Genomic DNA, 22,638 nt, shown 5'->3' with positions numbered 1-22,638 from the left:
AAATAACAGAGTTTACATGAGTAGAAGATTTTAATAAGTAGCAGTATTTTGAGAACAGCCCAAAGAATGTGAATGGGAACTCCTGGGGTGCTTGAAATCCCCTGGTATTTATTTCACCTCCACAATAAATGTTTAAATAGCCAAACTACATACATTTTTTTTAAAAAGCAGAAATAAACAAAACACCATGAAAAGAAAACCTAAATTAAATTCTCACCCATGCAGTTTACTGACCTCAAACTCACTTCTTTGGTCCAAACTATAAACACCTTACTATGGAATTTGTACTGTAATGACTATTTGACCACAAAGACAGTAACAGGGTTTGTAGGAATAAACATGGGCTGGATTATGCTCTCAGAAAGTGTCTGCATTTGCTGATAAATCTGAAAAGTATATGAAGGGCCAGAAACTGTCAGCCAAGCACTATGATCCAATCCAGCAGAAAGATTGCCTTTCCAATCATAAACTGAAACAGATGGAAGGAAAGCATTACAATACAATATAGTAAAAATTTATCTGTGAGGGGTCTGAACAGAACTTGGCTGGGACTATAGCCTCTATTGATTTGAAATACCTGATATCAAAACGTGGAGAGAAAATAGTAACTGTGGGATCTGTGGGGAGCACCCAGTTCCTTAGGAGCCTGAACTGTACCGTAATGGTTGTGCCTGAGCTGTGAGGAGGGTAGTGATAGAAGAGTGGCTAACAAATCAAGGATAAACAGATTGCTGAAGTAAGAGAAAGGGCAGATATTAAGGCTGAGAGTGCAACTGAGGGGCAGAAAAAGAATTTGAAAAGGAATGGAGTTCAGAGAGATGAGAGGAAGTAAGTGTTTTATGAAAGAAACAAAGAAAGAGCACAGATAGACACAAGGAAGAAAGGACATTCATGTCACCAGACACTGTTACCAGTCAAGGTACAGGTAACTGTAACAGAAAGTAGAAACTGTAGCAGAAAGGCCAGAGGACTGTAGCCAAAAGACTTAGGAAAACTACTTGAATTCACTGTACTTCAATTTACTTATCTGTTAAAAAGATTTAAAACCAGGATTATTGTGAGATGAAATAGTAAATGAAAATGAACTTTGTAAAATTCATGAAATCTCAAAGATGAAGAGTCATATAGTTTAACTTAAGCAGGAATCTCTCTGATGTAACCGGTGGCCATTCAGCCACAGTGATTATTCTTAAAATAATTGAATACATGTTTTCTCTCCGGGCTAAACATCTCCAATTCCTTTAATATGTTTCTATAAGGTCAGGATTGTGAATCTCTTAACCTGTTTGCTAGCTCTCTTCTGAACACTCTATAGTTCAGTCATGTCTTTCATAAAATATGGTAGCTCAAACTGAAGATGATATTTCAGGTATGGCTTGTCCAAGACGGTATATAACAGAACCATCATTTCTCCTCATCCAAACATTATGATACAATCAATATGGCCTAAGATCACATTAATATTTGGGGTTGTCAAATTCTACCACATGATTGACTCACATCGAGTTTGTAGTTCACTAAAATCTCTTGGTCTTTTTCACATGAACTATTATCCAAGCACGTCTTCCCCATCTTATACTTGGGCAGACAATGATTCGTGTGAAAAAGACCAAAGGATTTTAATGAACTACAAACTCAATATGAGTGTGATGTGACACGGAAGCCAGATAAGGAAATGCTAGTTATCATCATTATTACTAATAATAACCATTACTACTAATTATTATTAATATTATTATTATTATAGCTGTGGAATGATTGTCTCCTCAATCCAATACTTATTAAACACACTCTATGTGAAGTCATTCTACTAGATGATGAAAAATACAAAGATGAAAATTAAGACATAGTCCCTGTCCTCAAGGAACTTAGACTCTAATAAGGGGATAAGACATCTTAATAACTTTCATTTTAAAAAGCCTTAACATTTACAAAGTACTCTTCCCTTAAACCCTGTGAGGTAGTTAACACAAGTATTGTAATTGCTTTTAAGTCTTCACTGAACAGATAAAAAGGGAATCAGAAAGATCATTATGCAGCTAAGTGTGTCAGTACCAGGTTAAGAATCAAATTAAGTGTTTGTACCACTGCTGACTTTCAAATATGAATGATAGAGAGTAGAATATGAGAGGGGCAAAGGAGAAGTTTAGACATGGTGCTCTAAGAAAACCTAAAGATGGAAAGATCCCTGTTGAGAATTTAGATCTAGATGGAACCTTAAAGGTTATCTGACACTAAGAACCTCTCATTTCTTAGCTGACTGTACTACTTTGGGACTTCTCTGATGACTACATTCCAGGAAACTCATTTTTGGGAAAACAGCATCCTGCAAGATCTCCTCAATACTGGAAATCCACCTTAAGTTCCTGTGATTGGAGGGTGGAGCCATGATGAATTCCAAACCTCTCTTTAATGAGAGAGCCCAGATCAGAATATCTCCTCATTTCTCACCCAGCTCTACCACTTTGAGACTTTTCTGACTTTTCCATCATGGTCTTGTCTTGCTTACCTTTCCTGGTGCCTTCCCCCACTTCCCCTACTTTTTAGTTCCCTTTCTCTGTGCTGTCTTCTCCCATTAGATTATACACTCCTTGAGGACAAAGACTGTCTTTTAAAAAAAAATTATATCCCAGCTCTTAGCATAGTGCATAGTACCTAGTAAATACTTAATTAATGTTGAGTGATTTACCAGAGGGTCAGTCTTTTATAGATGAGAAAAGTGACACTCAGAGACATTTTCACAGAACTTGTATGTAACAGTCAAGATTTGAAAACTGACCCTCTCACTCCAAATCCAAGGCTATTTCTACTGTACCCATGCTACTTCTGCCTAAGTAAGATACAAAGGAAAACATGATGATAGCACATGTTTCTCCTTTGGGTACAGAAATCCAAAGTGCTCTAGGTGAATTTCAGGACAGATAGATGACTTTTAATCCTTCAAGTCACAAATGAGGTTAATGTATGTAGAAAATCTTGGATCAGGGCAAATAATTCTTTTATTTTAAAAAATATTAATAGTTTTCCTTTCTTTAAGCAATTTAATGTTTACTAAGCACTTTTTTTTAACACCAACCCTGTGAGGTAGGCAATGCAAGTATTACTATTCTCCTTTTACGGATGAGGAAACTGAGACTCAGAGAGGTGAAATAAATTAATCCATGGTCGCACATTGAGCCAATGTCAAAGTCAAAACTGAATCATAGACTCTGGGTCCAGCACTCATTATACTTTTTTGTCTTTGACAACTACATAGTATAGGAATTTGAGAGAGCTTCCTGTCCCTAACCTGCCACAGCACTGGAGATTGTCCCTTTCAGTGAAGGTAATACCTTTTCTAGAAATCTCTTTTAATAGAGAGCAACACATTCAGCAATTACTTTAGCATAAAATGCTGAGAGAGTGGGGCACAGACTTTAATGGGACAGAAAGGGGAAGGCTGAGTCCTAGAGACAGAACAGTAGAGCAGAGCTGAGCAGACAGCCAAGAGACACCATGAGGACACTGATTCATGTGAGTTCACAAAGAACTAACCTTCACTCCAAGACTTCATAAACTTGTTAAAGACTGCCCTTGGCAGGGAAGGTACATTTCTTTCATTTTTTCAAAGACAAAGGAGAGATACAATTCAGCCTCTGCACCAGCTCTCATGAATCTCCATTAATAAAAAAATAGTTCTAATACACAACAGACAAAATTATTTTCTTTCTTATATGAATCACTAGTGATTGACTTTTGGGTATTTTTGTTTCATATCCTGATGGCCCCTTCAAGAGTAGGACAGAGCAATAGTACATAAACAAGGGCAGTCTGCACAAGAGACACCAAGCAATCAGGGAAGCTGTCCTTGGAAAATGGAGGAAGAAACTCATGGACTCTATAAAATTCATTTGTTCTCATTTTCCTTCACTTCATTTTTCATGTGTAGATTGATTATTAGTCAAGGAAAACTTGATAGCAAAAAGAAACATATATTCACTGATATTAATCAATGGGGGCTGGTCTTCCTTGGTGCATCTAAGAGGAATGACTAGAATTATTATTCTTGTGCTTGATAGGTTACAATATCCTTGAAAGATGTGAATCCAGGGAATTTAAATACAATCAATAAGCCTTTTTCCTGTCTATCCATCTGTGTGAGTTTTGTGTATCTCTCAGAAAGTCTGTATAGCTGGGAATGGTTCCCAGGGTAATTTGTTCTATGTGTATTCTTATATCAAACATATTCCTCCAGTTCATTGTGTGTCAGTCTGTGCATCTGTGGACAAAGAATTAAGGAATGGAAGACTTAGGATTGAGCGAACTAACCACAAGAGGTTACTATAAGCTATGCAGTGATTAAACTGGCAAGATATGTTTCTGAGGCTTCTTTGTTCTTAAAACTGAGAGTTAGACTTAGGAAAGTAAGCATCACTTCATACCATAAGCCGAGTGGGAATATGGTATTGTTTATTCAGCTGATAGTGGTACTTCAGTCAACCTGGTGAAAAACTTGTCTTTGGCTTTCTGTCTGAAGCTGGAAGAACATAGAAACCAATCTGAAGTTTCTCCTGTGATGTAAATAAAACTTAGTTGAGCCTCTGTTGGAGAAAAGAGCCATCATTTTATACCTACTATCCTACCATGAGGGCTAACTTGGAAGAAAGGAGTGAGAGGGAAGGAAAGAAGGGAAAAGTCACAAGGAAGAGAAAAATCCAAGATCATCAGTTTATAAAATAAAAGAGATAAAATAATCACTCAATTATAAGTAAAATTGGGGGTCCGACTGGCCAATGAACTAGTTTTTACGATCATATGTCATCGATGCAATCATCATATAGACTTGAGTATTTTCGGCCATATGTTTTTGGTTCTGGTCTATTACTATCATGGCAAAAGGGAGAATTTTTTTTATTGTGGAGCTGGAACTAAGGCACATTCAAAGGGCACTAACCACCCAAAGAACTTTAAAGCATTTACTACACCAAGAGTAAACATTAAGAGTGTTATTGCATACCTTTTAATTGTTCTAAATGTGTTCTTCCTCTTAAGATTTGACTTCAGTATGCCTGTCAGTATCCTAACAAATATAACCTTCTAGATCAGTTTTTTTCCATGATAGATTAAAGTTTAGTGTATTTCACCTCAAGAAGACCAACGTATTTCTAAGTATTATTTTTATCATTTAATTCAATTTGACACTCAGACACAAGCTCAAAGCCTTCCATCTCTGTTCTTAACATGCAGTAAAAATTTTACACATATTGTGTCCCAATGAAAATTTTATACCATCAGAAAAAGCTTCCATAAGATGAAGAAGCTACTTAATATGTTTTCCAGTAGAATCATGCAAACTTGATGTCATCCATATACATTCACTGATTAAAAATGGTTTAAAGACTCCCTTTTTGATTTCAAAGTCATACTCAGTTCCATTCATGAGTGATGAAGACTAGGCAGAATCATAGTGAACTTAAACTGTCCCTTTGGAAGATGCCACATTTTATATCAATAGTTCTTGACTTATTATTTTAATAAAGAACAGTTTTTCCTTATGGAAATCAGATACTCTAGTGTTCTCACTTTGCTTGCATCTCTTTTATATATCTACAGCATAAGATTAAGTGATGAATGAGAATCTGTGTTAAAGACAATGATAATTGATAAGGATAATGTAAATATCATGGCACTTTTAGATGACCTGTTCAAAAATGACCAAATTAATGATGAGTTACTCTTTATAACTGTGAGATTTTTCTGGGTAGATCCTTTTGTTCTAAATGTTTACAGAACATTTTTTTTAAAAATCAAAACAAGTTGGCAGAGCTTTGTATAAAATATACAAACGCTGAATTGGCCTATATTTGGAGAAGTCATTGGTATTCTTATCTTTGGGTAATAAATAAGTGATGCTTTCTGTTAAGAAAGATGGGATCAAGCTTGACTCGGAGAGGAAGCTGGTAAAAATGCTTTGCTAATAATGCATGTACCTCTGAGATGTTCAAGTCAGTAATAATGGATCTTATCCAGACCAGCCATTTACCAGTTTTATAGAGAAACTAGAAGTTTCATCACCTCCCTTGACATAATCATCCTGTCCATGATGTTAACAGCATACAAGCTTTTTGCTCAATGTTTGACACAACTTGCTTTTTCATTGTGCTGGACTTCTTTACAAGTTAGCTGATCAGAAATTATTCACATATGACTTCTTTGAGGGTCCTCCTTTGAATTTCTTTGCTTTTCAAAGCTCCATAGCATATTTTTATGCATGTTTGGTTGTTTATTTTTCTCTTTGTCTTGCTTTGATTCCCTGTATCACTTTTAGCTTTTGACTTTTAGTTTTAATTTGCTGGTTAACAGCATCATAAATTTCTGATATATTTTTCCTTTACAGATTGTATTCCGTATGTTACCTTATTTTTGATATTAAGTGGGTGATATGTAGTTTGAGTTTTCTAATGCTTGGATATATTGGGATAATCTCCAAATGTCTATTTTCTTAGAGGTACTATTACATAGCTCTCTTTTTCTTCCTATTATCTGCACCTTGGCAACAATCAACCAATCATTTTAGAAGCATTTATTAAGTACTTAGCATAATCCAGGAACTATACAAGGCTCTGGAAATACAAAGAAAGACAAAGGTATAGACCCTGCTTTCGAGCAGCTCCGATTTTATAGGGGAAGGGAGGGGAATGTTAATGGGAAGTAATCTCAAAGGGAAGGGACAAGAATGGGGTGGGGGCAGAAGGATGTCTGAGAAGGGGACAGAAAAGGTTCCTTTTGTAATATTTGATCTGAATCTTGAAAGACCCCAGAGAAACTAGAATGTGGAGGTAAGGATGGAAAGCATTCCAGGTATTGGGGACTGTGAAAAAGCAAAGTAGGGCTAAGGAAAATGAAGCAGAAAGGCCAGTACTACTGGACTGTGGTGCATGTGGAGAGAAGTCTAATGTAAGAAGACTGGAAATGTAGGAAGAAGCCAGGTTGTAAAAGTCTTTAAAAACCAAAGAGAGGTTTTTATATTTGATCCTGGAGGTAATAGAAGCCACTGGAATTTATTGAGTAGGAAAGTATTATCGTCAGACCTGTGTTTTAGGAAGATAACTTTGGCATCTGAGTGGAGGATAGACTGAAGTGAGGCTAGACATAAGCCAAGGAAACCAGCCAAAGGGCTATTGCAATAGTCCAGGTATGAAGGCTTGAACCAGAGTGGTGGCTAAATGAGTACAGAGAAGGGCTGTATACAAGAGATGCCATGACAGGTAAAATCAACAGATATGGCCAACAGATGGAAATTGTGCAGTCAAGGATGAAACTTCAGTTGCAGCACTGGGTGGCTGAGTGGATAGAGATGTCCTTGATAGTAGCAGGAAAGTTGAAATAAGAGGAAAAATAATTAGTTCTGTTTTGGACATGTTGAATTTGATATTCTTATGAGACACTCATGCTGAGGTGTCCTAAAAGCAATTAAAGATGCTAAACTGAAGGTCTGGAGAGAGGGTAGGGATGGATAAGTAAATCTAAGAGTCATCTGAACAGAGATGATAATTAAATCCATGGGGGCTCATGAAATCCCCAAGACAAACATTATGTGGGAAGAAAAAGGCCCAGGATAGATCCTTAGTGGACACTCACATGGAGGAAGATCCAGCAAAATAGACTCAGAAGGAGCTGACAGTTACATAGGAAGAGAACGAAAAGAAAGCAGTACTATGAAAACCTAGAGTGAGAGAGCATTAAGAAGAGAGTGAAAATGTAAAAGACTACAAAGAAAGATTGGTATGAATGATGGTTGAGAAAAGCCATTAAATTTGGCAATTAAGAATGATTTCAGTTGAAAAATAAGGTTGGAATCCAGACTGAAGGGAGATCAGAGGAGAGTAAGAGAACAGGAAATGGAGTCACGATAACAAGGAGAGTTAATAGTGGGGATTGTTGGATCAATTTGTTGTTTATTTGTTTTTTTAAAGGTGAGGGAATCATGGGTATTTTTGTAGGCAACATGGAAACAGCCAATAGCCAGGGAGATACTGAAGATTAGTGAGAGTGAGGATGATAAATAGAGGGACAATTTGTATGTATAGATGAGAAGGAATTTATCAAGCATGCAGGTATAAGGGTTTGCCTTAGTAAAGAAAAACTTCAGTCATCTCTTCGTGTAAGACTGGGATAAATGAAAAGATAAAGGGGAAAGGCAAATGAGAGATATGAGAAGAGGAGCTCTTAGCAAATGATCTCAATTCTCTCAGTGAATTATAAGAACATGCCCGTAGCTAAGAGGTGATGTCTAAAAAGTTCAAGATGACTTAATCATTTTATTAGTGATACCAGTATGTTTATTCATAAAAGGATGGTCATTTAGCCATCTCTCTTAGAGCAAAGACCCTTCATGGTGGTAGACTCACAGTTTATAGGCCCTTGAAAGAGCAAATGTTCCTGAGGGTGGCAATCAACTTTGATTGGCTAACAGTTAATGAGAGAATGAATATGACAATGAGAAGTTGGGCTACATTAAAATGAGGATCTTGAGGTACATGACTTAGATCTCCCATATCATCGTGAAAGAGATTTATCAATTTCCATATCACCTGTCTGCTGAAAGTGAGAATCAACATTTCCCCAGACCTATCTAAGTAAACACAATGAGAAGGAATGCACCTATTGGGCTTAACTTAGAATTTTATTTTACTGTCTTTGATTAGATTCTGACTTGGTAAGTCTTTGAGAGGGAGTTCCCATTCTGGTTGATTTGTGGATGAGGAAGTAGAAGAGGGAAAAAACCTTGGTTCTAGTTCAATAATTAGTTATTAATAGATCCTCTTCAAGAACGAAGGACCCACATAAGTTTCAAGTTGCTATTAATAGAAGAGAGAAATAATTATTTTTATCACAGAGTGGGTACAGAAGGTACCACTGGAAGTTTGAAGAGAAATGGAAAGTTTTGGAAAAGCTGCTGTGGTAAGTGTGATAGTGGATAAATTAAGGAGATGTAAAAGAATTACTTTGCTGCAGTGAGGGCCCAAAGGAGATTACGTAACATACATTTATAATGGTTTCGTGATTCTCTCCAGCTTTGTTCAGCAGCATGTGAACAGGAACAAAAGTAGTGACTGGTGGGTGTAATCCAACGCTGGGGCTTGGCATGAAAAGCTTTTACTATTGTGTGTAGGTTCTGAAATGTTTTCACACTGTCTGACAAAAAGAATCTTTGTCCATAACAGCTATAGCAGACACCAACTTTTTTGAATTGTTCCCTTTTGGTATGCTAGGTCTATTAGTTGGATTTGTTCCATCAAACTCCAAAAGGGCTTTGCAGAATTTGATTTTGTGTATATTCTCCTTTTCACCAAATCTGCATTTAGGAAAGTGTAGCTAATTCTTGTGATTTTCCTTTATTAATCTGTAATATGTTGTTATATAACTTGAAATTGAGGTTGTTGTTGGATAAAAGCAATACCAAATCCTTGCCTATAACTAGGAAGATCTGTTTTCAATTTTATTATGATATAGTACCGGCAGAGCATAAAGGCATTCATAGCTTCAGTTTATTTCATGCACATTGGTGGTCTGCCTGACTTGGTGATAAACACCATCTGCCCCAAAGCATTTCCAGCCAGTAGTATATTGGTGTCTCCGATTTTGTGCTGATGTATCTTGCTTTTTTGTGGTATGAAAACATGAAGGGCACCACTTGCCCCAAGTACAGCCAAGCCTGTAATCCCTATGCTGCCCCATTCATTTCCTGGACAACAAGTGTGATATGTACCTCATCCTGCTTCTTGTTAAGTAGGAAACTAGATAAGAGGTAGTAATGGGAGTAGGTATATTGGCCATTTCCTGGGTCTGTGGGAGAAAAACAAAGTGGGATGGTTAATGGGTGTGGGAGGAGATTTAAATTGCCAAGAAACCTATACCCATAGATTCTGGCTTACCCATTTCAAAAAATCTCCTGTTTTTATAGCATTCTCCCTCACTGACGATGGGAGGTGGCTCACACAAATATTAGCCCCATTTTACAGATTTAGAAATTATTCTCCAGAGATGGCAGGCTGCCCAAGGTGTCCTAGTAAGTGTTAGATCCTGGACTCAAAACTTGAGGCCTCTAAGTTAAGTGAACTTCCAATGATACCACACTCAAATGTAAATACTAGTAGTAACTGTTTCTCTTTTACCCAGGAACCTTGAGGGTCTTTCCTTTTCGGTTTGATTTTTTTTTTGACTCAAGGGGCCATCCCTTCAACAGCTACTTAAAGAAGCCTATTCATTGAATGAGTATATCTCACTTAAAGTGAGAATGCTATAAGACCTTGGTCTGAAAGGGCCAGGCTCTCACATTGTATCCTGGGCCATTTCCAGCCATCCTGATGAATATCTGGTCACTGGACCCAGATGGCTCAGGAGGAGAAAGTGACGTTGCACAGCCCTCCCTCACTCAAATCAAAGTCAACTGCAAGTCATGTCATCATCTTGATGTCATATGAGGTCCTCTTCGAGAATGAAGGACAAACACAATAATAATTCAAATTACATCTTTCCTGTCAATTAAGAAGCCAAGAAGAGTCTTATATGTTTATTCTAGCACAGATGCTCTAGGCAGAATTGTTTGTGTAGCAGTAATTGGGTTATTTTGTTCATACACTTCAGCATAGAAAAAGAACTGACTTTTAAGCCCCCTTGGAGATTGTTAGGGACAAGCTATAAGAAAGTTTGAAACACCCCTTTTTTGATTCATAGCAGCATCTTTATAAAATTTTTGGAGAAAGAACAAGACATCAATTTGGAATCCAAGCATTCAAGTCATCTTGCTTTAGCCATTTACTACTAGCGTGATGTTACTTCTCATCCTTAGAAAATTTACAAAATGAGGAAGGATGGATTGAATAATCTTTAAACTTCCTAACAGTTCAATATTTGGTAATTCAGTGATAGTGAATTTAAATGAAAAGCTAACCAAAGTTATGCAGTTATAGCCTGGTTACACTTCTCTCTCACCCTGGCTTTTCATGCAGGTTCTTGCTTCACAGCCTCCAGCAAACAAAGAAAGCATCTGCAGTTGTTGAACCTACCCTGCATATTTTCTCTAGAAGACTTGCTTTAAATTTATGAGTTGTGGTCTTTTCAAATTCCCTGTGGAAGCCACAATAACAAAAAACAATGAAATGTTTTCTTCTTATATTTTTACCAGCTTAAAGGAATGACTTCAAAGCTTGAGTCTTCCAACTATCCCAAAGATTTTTCTTTCTTTCAACTTCCTGCCAAATACTAGTGGAAACAATGTCAAAGCCCAGTCCAATTCAATTTGATCCAATCATCATTCAAGGGCCAACTATTTATGGGGCACTGTGCTAGGCAATTGGAATATGGAGACAAAAATGAAACAGTTTCTGCTATCAACAAACATATTCTCATAAACTGAAGAAGTTGTAGAGATAAGTATGATACAAGAGAAAATGTGACCAAGGAATGAGTCAACCAGCATTTCTTAAATGCCTACTCTCTGATAGACCTTGGGCTAAGCGCTGCCCTCAATGAGATTCCATTCTAAAGGTAAAAAAAAAACAAAAGAAAGATCTGAACAAATTGCTATAAGAAAATTTGAGGAGAGATTGAAGGGGTAACATTTGAGCTAAGCCTTGAAGGAAATCCAATTTCAAGAGGCAGAAATAAGGAGGCGTTGTTCTAGACATCCATGAGCAAATGCATGGAGGCAAGAAAGTGAAGCATAAGATCAGAGAACAGCTAGTAATCCAATTTGTCTGGAACATATATTTCATGAAAGGAAATATTGTGAATGAAATATGGTTAGAGAGGTAAATTGTCTGCAGATTGCAAAGGACCTTAAACACTGGTTTGTATTTTTTCTTACAGGCAACAGGAAACCACTGAAGGTTCCCAGGATCACAGACTTATCAGGGACCTGAAAGTTCATCTAAACCATATCTTTCATTTTACAGATGAAAAAGACTGAGGGCAAGAGAGGTGAAAGTTACTTACCTAAAGTCATACAAGAAGTATACAACAGATTCAGATTTTGAGCCCAGATATTTTGGCTTCAGATGCAGCATTCTGATCAGGAGAGGCACAGTCCAAGATTATTTTGTTATTTATGTGAAGAATGTTTTGCAGAAGGAAGAGGAGGAGGGGGGCTGGTGTGGAAGCTTTTGTAATACTTCAGGAAAGGCTGCTAGAGGCTTAAACTACGACAGTCACCCTTAAAGTGATCAGAGGAGGGCAGATGTAAGAGATGTCATTAAAGTAAAATTCACAGGATTTAACAACTGTTTAGATGTGAGGGAGATTGAGGAATCAAAGTCTTAGGTTTTAAGCATAAGTGACTGGGAAGAAAGTGTATCAATGTGTATCAAGTGTAACAGGTAAGTTGAGAAGAGGGATAGCATTGGTGGGGGCAAAGTGGAAAGTGGATGAATCCAGTTTGGGACTTTGAATTTGAGGTATTGGCAGGACTAGGGAATCAAGAAGTAGGATAGGCAACTGGAATTGAGGACTGAAACTGTAGGAGGAAGAATAGATCGGAGAGTCACAGCAAAACCATGATATCTGAAGTTATGGGATTAGAAGAGGTTGTTACATTTGGACATTACAACAATAATAATATCTGGATAGGAAAGAGAAGGTCTCTTCTCCTTTTTTCATGTTATAGCCCTTGCGATAAGGAAGAGAATTCATCCTTTGGATAGTATATTAACAATTTAAGATATTAACTCCAAAACAAGGTAAAGTCCATGTACTACGGGCTAGATAAAGTGTTAGGAAGTGAGGGTTCTCATCTTTGTTCTGCCACTAATTCACTTTCTTCATGTGGGAAAGTCATGTAAGCTGTCTTGACCTTGCTCTCTTTTTCTCTTACTTGGGGAAAGAAGTTCCTTCTATAACTGCCTCTTGAGATTCTCTTGTTGGATGACTGACCTGAGATGTTAGACTCAGATTTACAGTTTAGAGATAATCTAATCCAAGCTGCTCATATTTTAGGAAATTAGGACCAAAAAAGGCTTATGATCTGCTCATCGTCACATGATGGGCAGCATCTTCCCTTGCTTTGAGGGCCCTGAAGATCTCTCAGTGATCATATTTTTTAAGTCTATAATTTACTGAGTTTATTTTTCTGAATCAAAAGATAGCAACAAGTCTAATTTAAAAAAATAATACCACATTAAACTCCAAATGAATCATTGAACTAAATATAAAGGATCATAACATAAAAAATTGTAGTAGTTTTCAGGTTTCAAAATTTTGAAAATTATAAGAGTTACTTTTTAGATATATAGTTACAGGGATGATTCTTAAACAAATAATAGAGGTCATAAAAAATAAAATGGACAATGTCAGTTCTGTAAAATAAAATATTTGTACAATAATGTGACTATTGAGTTGGAAAATATTTGCATCAAATAGATTTTTAAAGAATCTAATACCCAAATTATATAAGAGATGGCTGCAAATATATGTGACAAGAGTCATTCCCCTAGTAGATAAGTAGTCAAAGAATATGAATAGTTTTCAACAGGAGAAATGCCAACTATAAACAACCAAAAGAAAGAATGCCTCAAGTTGTTATTAATGAAAATTAAAATAACTGAGATTTTTCCCACGCATTAAATTGGCAAAGATGATAAAAGACAAAAATAGTCTATGTTGTAGAAGCAGTGGGAACTCAAGATACGTTGATATACTGGGGGAGGAACTGTAAAATGGTCCAAGTGTTGTAGAAAATAATTTGTGATTTCATGAAAAAGTCAGTAAAGTGTTCATACTTTTTGACCCAGCAATCCCACTATTGGGCATCCACTCAAATACTTATATAACATTGTAGAGAAAGTACTGACCCTGGAGTCATAAAAATCTGAGCTCAAGACTATCTCAGATACTTAGCTTTGTGACCCTGGGAAAGTCATTTAGCCTCAGTTTCCTTGTCTATAAAACGGGCATAATAGTGTCACATACATCCCAATGTTGCTGTGAGAATAAGGTTGGATAATATTTTTAAAAATGCTTTCCAAATCTTAAAGCAATGCATAAATGAAAATCATAATCACTATGATTATGCTACCATAAAATACCAATATAGTAATAATATAGTGTAACATGCTAGCATATATGAATATGTACTATGTGAGCATATATACTGCACATATATGGCACCTATAGTATAAATATATCATATATATCATAGTATAATATAGTACTATGAATTATTGTTGTTATACCAAACAAGTCAAAGGTAAAAATAAAGATCCTGTATAAATAAAAATATTAGTAACAGAATCTGTTGTAGTAGCTAGCAAAACCAAACCAAAACAAAAAGAAACCTCCCAAAATCTAGAAGTGGGGGCTTACTGATTGAGGAATAAGTGAACAAACTATGGTTTATTAAGGTAAGGGAATGTTCTTTTTTTCTGCAGCACTGTCTTTTTAATAAATTGGCCAAGTGAATAGGAAACCATTCCCCAAAATGACTCAAGCTTTTGATTCCATAGATACCCTGGCACTAGCATTATTTACTTATAAAACTTTAGGACAGGAATCTTATAGATAATATACGGCTGATGCCAAACAGCTGTTTCATATGTCTGAAATGCCAGCAACAGGTGGGAGATAGGAACAGTTGAAGATGATTCCAAAGAATTTCGGAGTTGGGGAGAAGAAGCAGGGTTAGTGCCAAACCCAAGAGCCCAAAGGGACTCTGGCATGACAATAACTCATAATGGTTAGCATTTATAGAGCTCGTTAAGTTTTTATAAAGTGCTTTACATGTGTTTACTCATCCAACCATTGCAACAACCCTGTGAGGTAGGTGCAATTATTATCCCCCTTTTACAAATATGGAAATTGAGGCAGAGAGACATGCCCAATGTCACACAGCTAGTAAATACCTGGGGCAGAATTTGAACTTTTGACTCTCTGTATTCTGTCATCTAGCTGCCATAGCCACACTGAAGGAGTCCAATTAGAAACATATCTCTTTATATAAGCTCAAGTCTTTTAAAGTAGTCATTTCCTTGAAGCTCTTAACCTCTTTCATATTTTTTTTTTGGTCCATTGGGTCCTAATTTTTCCTCATTGTTGGTGACCTTCCAAGAATTTAATAAACCTGCTGCCTTTGACTCCTGTTCTTTTATCTTATGTTATCTGTTCTTATCACACAACAAATCATTGAAGAGCCTGTTTTGTGCTTCTGGCCCCTTAAGAAAGAAGACAATACTGTCACAGATGGCTCCACTCACTCTAGGCATCTGTCTCATGCACCATCATTCAGTCCCTGCCCTTTGGCCAGACCCATCAAACAGGAGCCAAAGTAATCTTGATTTCTGTCATTACTGAGTCATTTTAGTCATGTCCAAATATCTGTGATCCCATTTGGGGTTTTCTTGAAGTGGTGTGCCATTTCCCTCTCCAGCTCATTTTACAGATGAAGAAACTGAGGCAAACAGGGTTCATTCACTTGCCCAGGGTCACACAGCTAATAAGTCTCTGAGGCGAGATTTGAACTTGTGTGTTCCTGATTCCAGGCCTATTGCTCTGTGCACTATGCTACCACTTAGCTGCGCTACTCCAGGCTTACTCCAGGCTAATTCCACTCCTTTGGTTACAAGCAACAAGTCTACATTAGAAATCCAGGATGCATCACTACTTGGATCAGGCAGTAGCTCCAGGGACCTGTTCCTTTCTACCTTGTGAGAGGAAAGTGGGACTAGATAAATAATAAATAATTCAAATGTCTAAAGTGCTTTTGGATTCATAAAGCACTTTCCTCACCTATGAGGGAAAAATACTTATTAGCTTTGTTTTTGTAGATGAGGAAACAAACTCAGTTTCAATGACTGCTTGTGGCCACATTGTTAGTGAGTTTAAATATAAGATTTAACGCCAAATCAAGTTCAGTAGGTATCTGAGTAAAGTTTGTCAGCCAAGCTGCTGCTCTCTCAGGTTTCCTCCCCAGATGACAATGTCTGTGGTTTCTAAACCTGGAAGTTTCATACCAGTTATATATATATATATAAATCTTTTCCTGGTCTTTCAAATGATAGTACATCCCCATCTGACAGGGAATTGATAAGGCTTAACAAAGGGTCTAGCTACATCGCTGAAAGAGTTCTGAACTATATGTAGTGAATGACTTTACACCTAGTCAACCAGCAACTGAGTCAGTCAGTGGAGGTTGAGGTCCGGAGGATAGAGCAGGGATGGAGAACCTGCACTGCTGTAGGTCCTTGGGTGTGGCCTTTTGACTGAGGATCTAAGGAGACATTTGCAAAGTGCTCAGCACAGAGCCACAAGAGGAGCTACCTAAATGCCGGATGATGATGATGGTGATGACGATGGTGATAAACATAAAGGGCTCACTTCTCCCCTTCCTGTAATCAACCTAGATCATCAATTGGGAATGGAGTGGCAGCTTTTCTGAGGCCCATTAGTGGAAGACACCCTAGGTTCCAATGTCTGCTTTTGCCCCCGAATGACCTCAGGATAATCAATCCTCCTTTCTATGCCTCAGCTTCCCCTTCTTGAAAATTAGTTTACTTCTCTCTTCTTTTGCAGGTGTTAGTACATCAAAAAAGTCCTGGGGAAGTGAGTAAACTTCGATCATGATTTGAACCCACCGTGTGACATGACGGTCACCTATAGCAACCGTCAAAAATGGATATTCACATAGTACTTCAAGGTTCTGAAAGTACTGCTTGTGCACTAATTTGAGTCTCATGTGAGTCCTAAAGATATTATTAGCCTCATTTTATAGATGAGAAAATTGAGAGAAGCTGAGTAATTTGTTCCTGGTCATATAGTGTCAGTGGCAAGATTTGAACTGTTCCTTCTTCACTTCAAGTCTAGCATTTTATCCACTATACTACCCTGCCAAAAAAAGCAAACAAACACAAATCTAATGTAACTTTCCATTACTCTAGAGCCAGGGGTGGGGAACCTTTGGCTTCGAGGTCACATGTGGCCCTCTAGGTCCTCAAGTGTGGCCTTCTAACTGAATCCAAACTTCACAGAAGAAATCCCCTTAATAAAAGGATTTATTCTGTAAAACTTGTACTCAGTCAAAAGGCTGCACCTGAGGACCTAGAGGGCCACATATGGCCTCAAGACTGGAGGTTCCCCACCCCCGCAAATAGACTCAGGAGTCTAAGTCAGAACCAAGATAGGGGATTGCTCTGTTGCACTTGGTTTTATCAAGCTACCTTTTGGGCAGGATAAGAAGTTTATCTAGAAAAAGGTCATTAGGATGGTGAGGAGGAGACTTGAAAATGCACCAATGAAGGAACTTGGTATGGCAGAAAGAAGCCTTGTGTTGGAGGTGGGGTAGAGGGAGTGGAGATCTGACAGTTGCATTTAATTATTTAAAAGGCTATATCATATGGAAGAACTGTGTTTACTTGGTCCAGTAAATCCAAGAGCCTAAGAGGTCTCCAAAAAGGAAAAACTGGCCGTGGTTTTGTCACAGAACCTGGAGGCAAAGGCTGGGGTTCTTCTGTATTTCATTAGACAGCTGCTAGGAGAATTCTGGGTTGCCAGCTGAGAATCTTTCAAATTGGCACCCACTGATAGTCTGAAAGAAGTGGGGGTGCTGGCTCTATGTTTATATAGTTGAAAGGGATGCCACAGTCATACATTGTCCCATTTGCTGTATAGTATAAATAAAATAAAATAAAACCAAAAGGAAAATGAGCTTGTGCAAGTGGGACAACTTTGGCTCTCAGTAAACTAAGGATTCAAGTGAAGGATAAACGTGGAACCATTGCTTGATTAGAAACTTGAATTCCTCACGTTTGAGTAGGATATCCTTCCCAGCACCAGAATTACAGAGCTAACATGCCTCACATAAACAAGCCAGAAGCTTCATCCATGTGGCTGAAATGGAAGCTTACCTAGAAGTCCTAACTGGCTGATGGGAACTCCAATTTAGCAGTGCACAGGGGAGAAATAGTATATTGTAATCAGGGGAGACAGCCAGGGACTTGGTGTTATATAGTCTCAGGTTGAGTCCCAACTTTGTTAACTAGCTTTGTGACCCTGGGCAGATGACTTAATATCTGAGCCCCAGCTTCCTCCTCTATAAAATGGGGCCAGTGATGACTGCACTACCTTCCTTTCTGGTTTGTTGCAAGAAAGTACTTTGTGAACCTAGGAGAACTACAGAAATGGTAGTTATTATGACCAGACAGTCACAGCTAGGTGGCACAGTGTAGAGCCCTGGGCCTAGAATCAGGAAGACATCTTCCTGAACGCAAATCTGGCCTCTGACACTAGCTCTGTGACCCTGAATAAGTCACTTAACCCTGCTCACCTCAGTTTCCATTTCTGTGAAATGAGCTGGAGAAGGAAATGGCAAACCACTCCAGTACCTTTGCCACGAAAACCCAAATGGGGGTCACAGAGAATTGAGCATAACTGAAAAGACTGAACATCAACAATAAGAATTATTTTCTGCTAGAAATGCTGAGATCAGCCAATGGAAACTAAGAATCGAAACCATCACTTTGCCAGAGTCGAGAGTTACAGAGGAAGCCCTGCATCTGGACAACTGCTAGAAGCATTGTTAACATTATTCTCTCCATTTTTTTCTTTAGGTTGTAAGGCAGACTTGCTTCAGGAAAAGAAAAGGCAAGGGCATGGGGGAAGGGAGAAGAGAAAGCAAACCCTTGTACCTCTTTATTAGTCTATCAAGATCTGTACCTTTCTTTTACTTTTTTAATCCAGCCTAATGGTATAAAATCAAGAGGGCCAACCACCAACCGGCCTGCCCTCCCACTTCTCCAGTCTAAAGGGGAAGCATCACACTCACCGAGTCTATTATCCCTTGAAGAGCTTGAAAGCCATCATTCACAGGAAACACATGGTCCTTGCTGTCAGCGATTCGAGCCAGCTAAGAATATACAAATACATACGCATCAGGTTTGGATGAAGCTTCCTGAGAGAAGCCACGTTGATTCAAGAGACTCAGACCCCTTTCAGAGTGAGGAGGAACCTGAGGCCTTCACTGGCCCTCTGGGAACTAACCACAAAGCTCTCAGTGATAATGAGCTTACCAGCCATGCCCTGGGGCAAAGTCCAAAGGGTTCTGCTCCAATTTTGACACTTGTTTTAATACTTTTCTCCTTGGGAGCAGAAGTAAAATGGCCTGTTTAGAGCAAAACTTGGTCTGACTTGATGTATTTATGGAGTTGGGAATAGGCCATTGGCTTATTTTTCTTCCATTCACTCAAATTCCCATTGGCAACTTTGATTCAACCAGGGTCAAATTCCCTTTCACAGCAGATTTCTAAAATAAATGTAGGTTTTGGTTTTTAAGGATATAGAGGAGCAGGGATCCTCTCCTTCCACCTGGAGAGAGCAAAGTCATTATAGGAACTGACTTCACTCTACTGTTTCTGTTTGGCAGAGTATTGGGTTAAGGAAAGAAAGAGACTAATCTGAATGACCCTGAGGTTTCTATTATTGTTATTCCTAATATTCAGCCTCCTGACTGTCATGGACAATCACATAACAGGACCCTGAACATTGATAGTAAAGTCTTTTGTTTTTAAGTGACTCTTCTATTTTAGGTCTCCTCTTACAGTTCATATCTAACCTTTGTGTATCTCCATCAGGCTCTTATGCATCTTCTAAATAGCAGAGTAAAAGCGGGTTTTTAAATCCATCTACTATTCTCTTTGTTAGTACAGAGATATATTGGGTAGATGGAATCAACTGAAAGTCAGGCTAGAGTACCAAACCCAAGGTTTCCAACAGACCTTCGGGGGAGAATACAAAAACAGTAGAATTCAGTTTCACATGGATTTCAAAACCTAAGCAAAGTGGGCACTGTTCATGAAATGCAATTTACCTAGTTATTGGATCATAGCTTCTTAAGAGCAGACAGAGGCTGTCATATTGGTATCTTCAGCATTTAGGATGGTGCTCGACACATACTAAAATACTTAAAAGTGCTTAAAAATCATAAAATGCCTAAAAGTGCTTCTCTCTCTCTCTCTCTCTCTCTCTCTCTCTCTCTCTCTCTCTCTCTCTCTCTCTCTCTCTCTCTCTCTCTCTTGCCTTTCTTTTTCCTGTCTCCTTACCCCCATTCCTAAAGTATTCCCCAATGCAAGATCTTTTTAGGAGCTAGAGTCCTCCATGACAGAAACTGGACACCTAAATAAAAGGGCCAATTTTTAGTTACATTATGATGATCTCTCCACTATAAAAGTATGTTACTACTATCTGAATGTTACTGTAGGAAGAGTATTATATTTGGCATCAGAGGACCCGGGCTCTGGTCCCGGTCGTGTCACTTAGTTTGCTCATTGGCAGTTCCTCATCTAAACCACATGAGTTAGCTCCTCATCAGTAGAGGCAGAGGGGTGGGCTAGAGTTTTTAATCTGGGGTCCATGAACTCGGGGGAAAATACACCTTTATTTTCATTAAGCCTTTAAGTGAAAGTTGGCATTTCCTTCAATCGTAAAGGTAGGCAAGGAACGTTATTCTGAGAAGGTGTCTGTCCATAGTCTTTCCCCAGATACCAACACAGTCTATGACACCACAAAGGTGAAGAGCTCTTGGACTGGATGTTCTTGAAGATCCCTGGAGGCTCTAAATCCAGTCATCCTGAATATCTAGATTTCGATTGAGATTCTATTCTGCTCACTCCATAATGTGAGGGACATGCCTCAGCCTTCTCTCAATTCTTATGTCTCTCTAGATAGCTGGCTATTTTCCCAATCGTTTCATGACCCTTCCATAGGCTCATGTAAATTTTGTATATTTTCTGGTTACTCTTTGTCTGATACATCCTATTGATCTGAACCTTCTGATCATAGGCTAAGAGGAGACTAAACTGGAAGAGACTTTCAGATTTCAGACTTAGAGATTTTGTCTAGTTCCCTCATTTTACTGAAGACAATGAGGGCTAAATGGTTTGCCCAAGATGGAATCCCTAACAAGTTGACAGCCTGAATAGCAATCTATGTTCTTTAAGACTAAAGCCAATATACTTTTTGCTATACCACGCTGACTTCCAATATTTATACACTTTTGATTTTGATCACTTCTCTAGCTTCTGATTACTATCTGCCCATATTTGTGCCCTACTTCCTTGATCACATCTTCCTGATTAGTCTTTTGGACTGTCAAGTCCACCCAGCCCCCAACTACTTTATCTTCCTTTGTTAGGCTTTCAACTAAATTATCTAAAATAATTCAGATCTGTTCTCAGAACCTGTAGGAATTCCAAAGCAACAATTCTAGTGGCCTCCAAAGATGGGATATACTGTAGCCCCCACCCCACCCCATCCAGTCTTTGTTATCCTTGTTTCTTTTCAAGTACTTCACACACAGTAGACCCTGGGCTGTTCAATGAGTCGAACTGTTCCTATGTACTGATGGAGCATCCCTTTTACCTCCTCCAGCTCTAATATGAGCTAGGCTCAAGAGTTTTCTGTTTCTCTTATGTGATTATAGCCAGCAGGTTATTAGGGGGAGGATAAAGTCTTCAGCCCAGTAATAAGGCTTTTCCAGCGGTGGCTGCCCACTACCCAGGAATGCTAGACTTGTTGCTAACGAACACCCCAGTCCTTCTCTCAACCACTACAGACTAATTATTCCCCACAGGTTAGATTTTAAATAAACCTAAAGATGAGGAGACCTTCTGATAGCTCTCTGCCTAGACTGTAACCTCTTTAGGCCTCAGTTTCCTCATCTGTAAAATGAAAGAATTGTATCAGATGGCCTCTGAGGTCCCTTCCAGGACTAAAACTATGATTTTTACTATTCTATGTGCATGATTTATACTTAATACAGCAGTCATAGGTATTCGTGATTTAGGAATTACAAGACACAACCCCCCCCCCCCCGCCAAATTCCTTCTTAACGTATCTGAAAACTGCCAAATTAAAAGGGGCATATGCCATCTAATACCAGGCTCCGTATTGGTTGTTACCACTTTTCCTTCTCCACAATATGTTCACTTATTTAACTGGTTATATTCTAGTAATATAGTTTTGTTGGTGTGGACACTCCCTTTGCTGACATAGACCTCAAACCCTCCACATCTTAGAGGATACTTTAAAGAGTTGCTGTGGCCAGAAATATCCATCACCTAGTGGCCAGCCATCTGGTAATGAACCTTTCAGCACTTATCTAGGCTGATCCTTGGATGACAGACACACAGTCCATTACTGGGCTCATATTCAAAGACTTTCCAGCTTGGTAGGGCCTGTCAGGGCTTGTGCTCCACTGACATGGCTTTCAAGAATCCGAGGCCATCTCTACGCTGTGATGAAACATAGGAGTGGGGTTTTAGTTGGAGGCAGCTGTCTGTGGAAGCACTTACAATAGTCCTTTCCAATAGCCAGTTACAGTCTGTGAAAACTACTGGTCATACCTGGGTTTCATTGAAATCTTTCACCCCAACACAATAGACAGTTGCACCTAGGTCTCGAGATCTGTTAGCCTAGGAAGAGGAGAGAAAGGAATCAAATTATAAAGGGAAGAAAATCACAAAATTCAATTGATTAAAAACAAATGAAAAAACTTAAATATTCCAAGACAGTTTGAATTTTCCATATTTTCATATTGTCATAATCTGACAAAATTGTCATAATCTGACAAAATTTTCTTTCTACCAAGCAGTCAAGTACTTTTTAGATATCGGGACA

At 38.4% G+C, this 22,638-nt stretch overlaps 1 protein-coding gene across 4 annotated transcripts in view; it reads right to left on the bottom strand.

Annotated features, from left to right (window-relative positions):
- The window catches only part of ANTXR1 (ANTXR cell adhesion molecule 1), a 308,995-nt gene that overhangs the window by 220,578 nt on the left and 65,779 nt on the right, over positions 1 to 22,638 (bottom strand). For all 4 annotated transcript variants that reach the window (XR_011972695.1, XR_011972694.1, XM_072635321.1 and 1 more), the window contains exons 7-8: positions 22,365 to 22,433; positions 18,791 to 18,871 (exon numbers count right to left, since the gene is read on the bottom strand). Coding sequence is in view for 2 of the 4 variants with exons in the window: in XM_072635321.1 (XP_072491422.1) it covers positions 18,791 to 18,871; positions 22,365 to 22,433 (150 nt within the window). In the remaining 2 variants the exon portion in view is untranslated. The remainder of the gene's footprint in view (positions 1 to 18,790; positions 18,872 to 22,364; positions 22,434 to 22,638) is intronic.

Source organism: Notamacropus eugenii, chromosome 1 (assembly GCF_028372415.1).
Source record: "Notamacropus eugenii isolate mMacEug1 chromosome 1, mMacEug1.pri_v2, whole genome shotgun sequence".
Lineage (NCBI taxonomy): Eukaryota > Metazoa > Chordata > Mammalia > Diprotodontia > Macropodidae > Notamacropus > Notamacropus eugenii.
This window is presented reverse-complemented; position numbering and strand designations above follow the sequence as displayed.